General features: G+C 35.6%; 2 protein-coding genes across 2 annotated transcripts; both read right to left on the bottom strand.

Annotated features, from left to right (window-relative positions):
• Positions 1 to 1,847: 1,847 nt before the first annotated feature.
• LOC145760368 (uncharacterized) lies at positions 1,848 to 5,761 on the bottom strand. The gene is made up of 8 exons (XM_082574236.1): positions 5,532 to 5,761; positions 4,856 to 4,942; positions 4,728 to 4,786; positions 3,710 to 4,292; positions 3,532 to 3,615; positions 2,960 to 3,080; positions 2,708 to 2,851; positions 1,848 to 2,287 (listed from the first exon to the last, which is right to left on the bottom strand). Exons 1-8 carry the CDS (start codon positions 5,759 to 5,761, stop codon positions 2,168 to 2,170), a joined length of 1,428 nt encoding a protein of 475 aa, XP_082430362.1. The 3' UTR covers positions 1,848 to 2,167.
• A 673-nt stretch (positions 5,762 to 6,434) lies between these two features.
• LOC145759361 (autocrine proliferation repressor protein A-like) lies at positions 6,435 to 10,849 on the bottom strand. Its single transcript, XM_082573173.1, has 10 exons — positions 10,658 to 10,849; positions 10,346 to 10,520; positions 10,095 to 10,284; positions 9,364 to 9,619; positions 8,757 to 8,849; positions 8,311 to 8,440; positions 7,650 to 7,855; positions 7,228 to 7,355; positions 6,716 to 6,881; positions 6,435 to 6,554 (listed from the first exon to the last, which is right to left on the bottom strand). The coding sequence occupies exons 1-10, from the start codon at positions 10,667 to 10,669 to the stop codon at positions 6,435 to 6,437; spliced, it is 1,476 nt and encodes a 491-aa protein (XP_082429299.1). The 5' UTR covers positions 10,670 to 10,849.
• Between the last annotated feature and the right edge of the window lie 175 nt (positions 10,850 to 11,024).

The raw sequence follows: 11,024 nt of genomic DNA, 5'->3' as shown, positions 1-11,024 counted from the left end.
TACTAAGACTAAAGCACAAGACATCTATTAAAAAAACTAGCAAGCAACCTAACTACTAAGAATGAAGCACAAGACATCTACCAAAAAACCTAGCAAGCGACCAACTACTAAGACTGTAGTGCAAGACATCTACCAAAAAACCTAGCAAGCAACCTTACTAATAAAACTAAAGTGCAAGAGATCTACCAAAAATCCTAGCAAGCAACCTAACTACTAAGACTGAAGCGCAAGACATCTACCAAAAAACCTAGCAAGCGACCAACTACTAAGGCTAAAGCGCAACACATCTATTTAAAAACCTAGCAAGCACCCTAACTATTAAGACTGTAGTGCAAGACATCTACCAAAAAACCTAGCAAGCAACCTAACTACTAAGACTGAAGCGCAAGACATCTACCAAAAAACCTAGCAAGCGACCAACTACTAAGGCTGAAGCGCAAGACATCTACCAAAAAACCTAGCAAGCAACCTAACTACTAAGACTGTAGCGCAACACATCTACCAAAATACCTAGCAAGCAACCTAACTACTAAGACTGAAGCGCAACACATCTACCAAGCGACCAACTATTAAGACTGAAGCGCAACACATCTACCAAGCGACCAACTATTAAGACTGTAGCGCAAGACATCTACCAAAAAAACTAGCAAGCGACCAACTACTAAGACTGTAGTGCAACACATCTACCAAAAAACCTAGCAAGCAACCTAACTACTAAGACTGAAGCACAAGACATCTACCACAAAACCTAGAAAGGGACCTGACTACTAAAACGGACTTAAGCTATAAAACTGTGCAAATTTAGGGGAAAACAGTTCCTGCCATAGCGTAGGTGATCCGATATTCAAAAAAGCGAACAGTCGATCAAAGCCATCGGCCTAAAGGCACTACAAGCTGATCAGACGCGCTTATGAAACCAATGAATATCCACGTACGGAGAAGTGCTTGGCCTCCCATTTGTCTGTGGGAGGCCTCCCATTTAAACTTCACCAACTGTTAATTAAACATCGAAATCTTGAACCTAGGTTAAGACTTAAATAAAGCTATTTGTGGTCCTTGCTAAAATTCTTAGATTAGCTTGAGCCTAAGTTAAAGCCTTGGGTTTGGGTCAACTTAACCTTAGCGAAAATTTATTTTAAAAAACGGTTTTATTGATTTAGGAAATAAAAGCAAACTATTTTTTAACATATAGTTCGGTTTTTGACTTATTTTTTATTAAAACTTGGCGTTCCTAATTTTATTTCGGTATTTCGAGAATGTATATGCTAGTATGCCCATGCTTTAAATGCGCATAACATTAACGAACTATCTGTTGGATCACTTTAATAACTCTTAGTTAGAAAGGTAGTTTATTTAATTTATGTAGTTGGGTCACGCTAGGTCCTATAGATGTTCACCAAATATGTTAAGTTAAAACTAATATTTCAAGAAATTTAGATTTAAAAAAAATATACCTGCAGCATAATGTAGTGGTCAGAACACTTGCTATACTACATGAGGTCTTAGGTTCAATCCTCGCTGCTCTTATGCTCTAGCGCCCTTGAGCAAGGTGATATAAAGTCCTGCTAAGCCAGCACTTAATCAGCAGCTTAATTATCGGGCAAATATAATCTATTCATTATTAACTGCCAAAGTCAACTTAAGACTGGGTCAGAGTAACAGATGTAACTCTATGTTTAAGTCGCGCATTCGACCTTCCCACATCGATGATAAATAAATATCACAAAATATATATTCAAACCTAACTTACTCTTATTTTCATATTCATAAAGTCATTTACTTAACCAATTTTCTTAAAAAATTAAAAACTCTATTAATTTAAGTAAATTAAATAAAAAGATTTTCATAAGTCGGTTTTAAACAACACTAAAACCTTAATACTTTATTGCATTCTACGTTTGTATCAAGTTGTATTAGGAAAATAAAAATGGCTTCAATGAAAAACAAAATTTGGCGATCAACAGATATCACTAACAACCACCCTACACTAGCTTTGTTAAAGTAAACCTAAATGCACAACTTATTTAGTAACTTACTAAAAGCAAGATAACATTATATGAATTTTAGCAAAAACAACAAATTTAGAAGTATGTTGATTAGGCAATAAAGTGCTACAGAGTATATGAATTGAAGTAACAGCCTTACATATAAACTAACAAGCAAAAAGTTAGAAGGGGGATTGGTTGAGATAACCTTTAACAAGATTGGGAAGGGGTAGGTTCTCGATATGATCAATTCTGGTGTATTGTCGGATCAAAAATCGGCATAAATATTGAAGTGATCGCACCTAGAACAAAGAGTATTAAAATTTTGTCCATTTTAAGCAGTTTTAAACAAATAAAATCAATTAACTGGCAGTGTGGTGAAGTGGTTACAACACTTTACGTAAGGCCCTGGGTTCGACGCCCACTGCTCTTATGCTGTAGCGCCCTTGAGTAAGATGCTATAAACAATATGAAATCCTGCTGAGCCAGCATTTAATCAGCAGCATAATTATCGGGAAATCATAATTTATAATATCCCAAACTGCTAAAGTCAACTTGAGACTGGGTTGGAGTAACTGATGTTACTTTATGTTTGGTCGTGAAGTCAACCTTTCCACATTGAGGATAAATAAAAAATAAATTCTACCAAGTCTAACAATCACTGATAACCAAGAATATTACAAAACATTTAAACAAAAATAAACAAACAAAATAATCCCAACCTGTGAAAGTCTTGAAACTGGGTGGGTGAGACGAACGGGGTAAGTTCGATCTAACGGGTCACGGGGTCGTGAGTAACAGAATACCCCCGTAACCTGGGAATCCCGAATAGAATCCAGGATCAGGTCAACGACAGATGAATACGACTGTGATGTCATAATTTGTTGTCAACATTGGAAATAAGATATTTAAAAGATAAATTTATATTTAAGGTATTCATATATGAACTTGGAATTTACATAAAATATTTTTACCGGCGTGTTGTTGTTCTCGTAAAAACTAAAATTTCCGGCAGAATGTTCGATCCTGGTGTGCAGAGTTCGTTCATTTGAGCGGAAGCTTAACGACAACAAATATCTTTCATCCGAGCTATCCCTGTTGAAAACAATGTTCATAATTTATTAAACTTTAAACTAGGGTTAACAACACAAGTTTAATGGTAATATTATTCCAAGTTTTCAGATTTATATATAATAAGGCTCAGTGTATTTTTGTCTAATTTAAAGGCCTACAATTAAGGGTGCGCCAGATAATCATCACGTCAAGTTTTAGTTAAGAGTTGCGACCATATTACAACAATTAAAATACTGACTGTTAGGCAATTACACAACAACATTAACGTTTAGATAGGCCTTAAACTTAATGTTAGGGTTCCAATCGTGGTAAATTAACTGTGTTTATTGGACTTGTAATATTTAAATGAGTTAAAATTTTAAAGCAATTAATTACTATTTAAATATATGTTGTTCGAACTTGTACAAATTAATCGAAAATTACTTTGGTGAATTAATTAAAACTTTTTACTGATAAGTTAAAAGTTATTTACCTGACAAGAAATGCGCCATCTGGTGTCAGGTTTAGTTTATCCTCAGCCTCACTTCTCGTTAACGGGCCCCAGTACCATCCTTGTCTAAAATAAACAAAAATTGTAAAAATATTAAAAATAAAAAAACCTAAAAGTTAAAACTTTAACAAAAAACTTAAAAGTTAAATAATTTACTCACTGAGCCAATCTTTTAAACTCATTTGAAAGATTATGAACATGTGCATATGTCGACCTATTTATCTGGCCACTAGAGGGTAATAAAGAGCGAACCGGGGTCACAAATTGACCCGAGTTATGTGAGGTCACGTTGCCTAGGTAAAAAGAGGTCGCGACCTCATTATTGTTCGTTTCTGTGACATCATCATTGTTATTATTACGTTGAAGATTAAGGTCGGTAAGTTGTTCAATATTTTGACCTGTGATGTCACCTTCGACAATTCTTTCTGTGACATCATCAGTTTCGTGACTAGTGATGACATCATTGTTACTATTATTGTTTATGACATCACAGTTACTATGGTTACTATTAACATCACTGCTACCAGCAACTCGATTGTTATTGTTGCAACTTTCATCTTTATTGGAAACTTGAAAATAATCTCCAGTGCTGTTGTCATGGTGATCATTGTCATTGTTGCTAAGGAGATCATTGTTGTCATGGTGATCCTTAGATTGCTCAAACACTTCGTTGTAGTCGTTTATTTCACTTGAGTTTGAGTTGAGTTCGATGCAACCGTAAGTTGAGTTTCGTGCTTTACTCGCTACAAAAACATTAAAACGTAAAATTTATCTTAAATGAGGATTGTTTTTTGATTAAAAATAAATAAAACTTAAAAATTAGACTTTAACAATAGAATTTAAACATTATAAATATTATACAACAAATATATTAATAAAAAATTAACTTTTTTATGTAACCAACAATGAGGACATAAGGTCTTGGGTTCAATCCCCATTGCTTTCATGCTGTAGCACCCTTAAGTAAGGTGTTATAAACGGTATAAACTCCTGCTGAGCCAGCACTTAATCAGCAGCATAATTATTGGACAGTTGTAATCTATAATATTCCAAACTGCCAAAGTCAACTTGAGACTGGGTCAGGGTAGCAGATGTTACTCTATGTTTAAGGTGTGAAGTCAACCTTTCAACACCGAAGATAAATAAATATAAAAAAGTGACTTAAACTTCATATTTACCCTTGGCTTTTGATTTATTTTCATTTTCTTTCACTTTACTTTCATCAAGAGATAAAGATCTAAATAATGTAATAATAATTTAAATTTCAATATTCACATAAGAACATTTAAGCAAAAAAGGATTTTACCTTTGCGTAGATTTGGAGGAGAAAATTTTCTTCTTAAAGGAAAGACCGATTTTCTTTTTAATTGGTTTGTTCATAGCCTGCGTTTCACTAAATTAATAAATTCAGTTATTTTTCAATTAATTCTCAATGTTGAAAGGTTGATATTGTAGCCAGAAGATAAATTTAAAAACCTCAGCTTAATTTTTATTGTATTTTTATGTTATTTTTGGGAGCTCTATTAACATTGTCTGCCGGTTTAAACGAGTAGTACAAAAATTATTACGAAATGGGGTAGTATTCACAAGGAAAAATTAGGAAAAAGTATTTGAAATTCGTCCTTTTTTCGCATTTATAAACCTGGCAGACGACGCCAATAGAGCTTTATTTTTAACCTCAAACTATGTTTTCATGCGGTGTACCAAAAATAATATGAAACAGCAGCATTTAGAATCAAACCAAGGACCTTAGGTCGTGACATAAAATGTATACTTTAGATAATTTAGCATAAAACCTTTTTTAAATGTAAAATTAAAACTTATTTAACACACAGCGGTTGGGACTAGAAAGGGAAAAAAATATTAAGTTGTCTCACAATAGTTTCCATATAAATTTACAGTAAAGTGATGTAACATATTAAAATGCAAAATACTTAATTACTTATACGACCTTCTGTTGATTAAACATTTAAAAAATTTACCTTTTAATAGTTTCGTTATTTAAATCTGAATCTTTCTTTTTGTGAAATGAAATCCTTCTTAGACGATTCATCTTGGCAGTCTGACAGTTTACTCCACGTTCTGACTTTAGTTCACAAACTGGAGACAAGAGTGAAGAGCAGTTTTTTAATTCCTGTTTGACTGGCAACAAAACATAAAACTGAGCACTGTTTTGTGACAAAGACCACGCCACTAATTTAATACAAAACATATATTTATCCTCGATGTGGGAAGGTTGAATGCGCGACCTAAACATAGAGTAACTTCAGTTACTCTAACCCAGTCTCAAGTTGACTTTGCCAGTTTAGGATATTATAGATTATAATTACCTGATACTTAATCTGCTGGTTAAGTGCTGGCTCAACAGGAGTTCAGACCGTTTATAGCGCCTTACTCAAGGGCACTACAGTTTGAGAGCAGTGGGGATCGAATCCAGGACCTCATTAGCGTAGAAAGTGTTCCGACCACTGCACCACGCTGCCTGTTAAATCCTTTACATGTTTAACTTATGCCACATCTCTTACCAAAATAGTTAACAATCTTTTAAACTATATATTTTGCACACATATACATGTAATAAATATTCACAACAAACATAAATTGCAATAAATTAAGAAATAAATATATCATTAAACAACAATCAATCTAGGAGCATACAAGACATATTTAAGCATTAATGTCATTATTGAATATAATTAAAACTAATAATAAATATATTTATAATCAAACTTTATGTTTAAAAATCAAAGTTACAATTGGGAAGCTAAAATATAAATTTTTGACTTAAATCAAGTCCCAAAATTTTCAGCTAAAAAATCATTTTTTTTCATTAAGGTCAAACAAAAGCCCCTTAACCCCATTTCTACCCCCTTAAACCCCGCTATTTAAAGCAGAGTCCCCTTGCAAGACTCCCCATAACAATCCTGATAGGGAAACTTGTTTGGGATAATATTTGTTTCAGTCGTGAACTCGATCAGGGTTCCACTCGGGCCTGGGAACGTCATCTACAACATATTGTGACGTCATAAAAACAAAACATCGTAATGCTATAGTGAAGTCACAGTAATTTATAAATTACTGATTTAAAATAAAGACACCATAATGACGTTTTACCTTTACCATGACAACCTGATGACGTCATAACAAACGTCACTACATTACAAACCTGAATAAAAAATGCCCTCCAGTGGCCACCCCTGGGTGTATCGAACGTGACCCTGTACTTCATATTTCCCAGGTTTATGACGTCACTATGGTGCCATATATTCGCTTGAGGGATCGGGGTCGCGCTTGGATCGGTGGCGTTGCCGGCCAAAAGTCGAAAGTCTCGTCTAAAAAGATTTAAAAATCGATTATTTCCGTGTCACATCGCTCTTCTTAGTTGTTAGAATACTTGGCTCTACTATGTGAGATTGTGGGTTCCATCCCCACTAATTTCTTGCTGTGTAGCGCCCTTGAGTAAGGTGCTGTAAACGGTTTGAACACCTGCTAAGCCAGCACTTAATCAGCAGCATAAATATCGGGCAATTATATTCAATAATATCCTAAACTGATAAAGTCAACTCGAGACTGGATTAGGGTGACTGATGTTACTCTAAGTTTGGGTCTTAAGGCTTTCCTTCTCACATCAAGGATCAATAAATACAATTTGGTGACATAATTTAACCAACATCAAACCTCGTGGTGGAGATGGACAAGACCGACCATGCACGAATCAGTGTGGGAATAGTGTCCAAAGTGACGTCAATTCCACCACCAGAGACGGTGTTGTACAAGATCCAACTTGCTTGGGGGATTTTGGTGCCCTTTAAACAAAATAAAAAATTGTAAATTATTCCAAAATTAATGCAAAATATGTTACAGAAGTTTTGCTATTTTTCCTCTATACTATTTTAAAGTAAAAGGGTTTATATTTATATTAGAAAACGTGTACAGTTGTGACCTGTTTAAGCTATCTATAAACGCTGGGCTTAAGGGCGAATAAAGTGGCAATGGTGCGGCTCGAACCCGAAACCTTTTGGTTTGTAATCCGATGCCATGACTGGTATCCCACACTACCAGATTATTTTGTTATTTAGGTCGAGTATTCGAGTAAATACCTTCATAGAACTCATGTAGAAAGCCTGAATATTAAACATGAGTTGCATCTCGTGCCCAGCACACGAGTGTTCAGCATTGGGTAGCATGTTAACATACATCGGACCTTTCATCATGTTGAAGTAGTAGTGGGAATCATCTGGGAGGAAGAATTCATCGCCTCCTGTGCTGAAAACTAGCTTTGGCATCGTAAGTCGGTCAACGTAGGCTAAGAGTTGATAAACATATTAGTTATGTATGGTTTGTGATATGGCTTAATTTGTATTTATTTGATGACTTCACGACCTAAACATAGAGTAACATTTGTTACCCTGATCCAGTCTCGAGTTGACCTTAGCAGTTTGGGATATAATAAATTATAATTGCCCGATAATTTTGCTGCTGATAAAGTCCTGGCTACGCAGGAGTCTGTTTATAGCGCCTTACTTAAATACATTACAGTATAAAAGCAGTGGGGATCCAACCCGCTTTAAAACCTGCCTTAGTATCCAGTGAAATGCCTTAAATAACATGGTAAGTTAAAACACAAAATCAAAAACTCAATAACATATTAAACTTCTAAAACCTAAAGATAAATTAGAGTAACAAAGGTCACTTTATGTCAAGAGTTCCGTCCTTTTTTTCACATCATAGATAAATCAAATAGCTTTAAAATCAACTTACACAAAGGATCTACAATAGCAGCCAATGCTGGCATGTTGGGATGGTCGAGATCTTTAGTTATATCTTCATCATAATAATCCTTGAACGCAAAAGACCAACCCCCGTACGCTCTGTAGTGGTGGTGTAAGTTCTGAAACATTGGAATTATTAACACATAAGTTTCGTTAGAAAAATGGCTTCAGAAACACAAAAGTTCTTACAAAAGGTTGTTTAATCTTCACTGCTCCCATGCTATAGAGCCCTTAAGTAAGTTGCTTTAAACGGTACGAACTCTTGCTGAGTCAGCACTTAATCAGCAGTATAATTATCGGGCAATTATAATCTATAATATCCCAAACCGCCACAGGCAACTCGAGACTGGGTTGGAGTAACTAATGTTACTCTATGTTTAGGTCGTGAAGTTGACCTTTCCACATCGAGGATAAATATAAAAACACTACACCTACCTTCACCATGTTAAGCTCGTCCAGCACAATCGGGGTGATGCATTTAACTCTGTTGGGGTCAACAGCTGCAGTGGTCCATGTCGTCCAACCTCTCTGCATTGAACAAAGGGTCAAATAATAATATAATAAAAGGACACATGCTATAGCATAACCAGAAGGGCATTAACGTTAGCTTTACCCAGCGGAGTTTGGGTTGTCTACTGAAATAAAACTCATAACTTTAAGAATGCAAATCTCACAAAAAACTTAATGTAATATGTCAATTACCAACATTACATAACAAGTTTTTGGATCAGTGGGAATTAAACCAAGAAAACCAGGCCTCACTAAAAACCAAAAACTTTAGGTCTTATTTAAAAGTGTTACAACATGCTAGCATTAGGAATTAAACCCAGAATCTCAGGTCTTACTCAAGGAAGCTACAACATGCCGGCAGTGGGAATCAAACCCAGGATCTCAGGTTTTCATTAAGAATGCTACAACATGCTAACAGTGGGAATCAAACCCAGAACATAGGTCTTACACAAGAATGCTATAACATGCCAGCAGTGAGAATCAAACCAAAGACTTCAAATGAATAAAAAAACACATTTCAATTTAAACCAACCTTCGAAGCTCCCCCAACGCAAAACCTTTCAATATTATTCCCGACCGTCTTATTCACGAAGTGCGTCACTGTATCCATCGCTTTCACGGCCGCCTTCGTCATCGGTAACCTTAGCAACCACTCAGGTTTGGTCGGGTCGTTAAGGAAATGGTTCCACGTGTAAGCGATGATCGCGTCTTCTGTTCGGCTTTGTTGTTTGGGGTCATTTTTGAAAATCATATGTTCGTTCGGGATTTGTTTTAAGCAGGCGATCACACTGGGGTTAATTATTTTAATTATTAATTAGTTGGTTTACTTCTGTTACGTCAACAATTACAGCTTATTAACAGTTGTAAAACTTAACAGCATGCCAGCAGTAAAAATCAAACCCAAGATCTCAGGTCTTACTCAGGGATGCTACAACATGCTAGCAGTGGTAATCAAACCCTGAACCTCAGGTCTTACTCAATAATGCTACAACATGCCAGCAGTAAAAATCAAACCCAAGATCTCAGGTCTTACTCAAGGATGCTACAACATGCCAGCAGTAAAAATCAAACCCAAGATCTCAGGTCTTACTCAAGGATGCTACAACATGCCAGCAGTAAAAATCAAACCCAAGATCTCAGGTCTTACTTAAAGATGCTACAACATGACAGCAGTGGGAATCAAACCCAGGATCTCAGGTCTTACTCAAGAATGCTACAACATGTAAGCACCAGGGATTAAACCCAATATCTTTGTAACCTCACCTGTGGGTGCCAACTGCCATCAACCCAGTAAATTGGATGAAAGTGTCGCTGTACTCAGGGGTGCTGTCGTCAGATGGGTTCGAACCCCCGTCGATAAACAAGTACCCACTGTCAGCCATCGCGGGGTCTATGACGTCAGGAACGTGAATAATAAGAAAGTGCCACCAAATCGAGCGCGTCGTGTCGTTGTCTACGTCACAAATAAAAGTTTAAAAAAATCTAAAAATTAAATTTATCAATAAAAACCTTACCAGTCAGCCATCTTTGTGACGTCATATTAAAAAGATATGACGTGTGTTCCGGTGCCTTGTAAGTCCAATCTCGAATCTGGGTGTATTGATAGTAACCGTCATCCTTCCATACGTAGTCGTCCAACGGATTAGAACGAACCAATGAGAGGCCACCAACCAGGCACAACAACGTCACCTTAACACATTATGACGTCATACTTAATCAACTTATTAACACTCAACAGTCAATTTACGATCTATGACGTAATATTTAACATTTTGTGACCTCATAAATTATATCTAAAGCTGCAATAATTAATTTAAATTTCTTACCTTTAAAAACATCTTTCCACGGTTGCAGAAAATGCAAAATAATCCGAAACAATCAAGTCATTCACTAAACAGCACGTGATTGTGACGTCATCTGTTGGTCGGCAAACAAGTTATATTAAAAGTAAACGAAGCAAGGACGAACTTTAAAACAAATAAATTTAAAATGCTGAATATTGATTAATTCTGATTAAATATTAAACTCTCTCTTACCCGAGGTTTAAGTAAGTGATTGTTAACTTATTGTCTTTAAACAATCCACAATAAGCATTGTTAACTTCCATTGTTTAAAACAATTAACTAATTGTTTAACTTATTTCAAATTGGGGCAGAATTTAATTCTTTAAATTTTCGCCCGTTTCATCACGAA

The sequence above is a fragment of the Corella eumyota genome, chromosome 7 (assembly GCF_963082875.1).
Source record: "Corella eumyota chromosome 7, kaCorEumy4.1, whole genome shotgun sequence".
NCBI classification, from domain to species: Eukaryota; Metazoa; Chordata; class Ascidiacea; order Phlebobranchia; family Corellidae; genus Corella; species Corella eumyota.
Note: the sequence above shows the minus strand (reverse complement) of the source record. Positions and strands in the feature narration are given on the sequence as shown.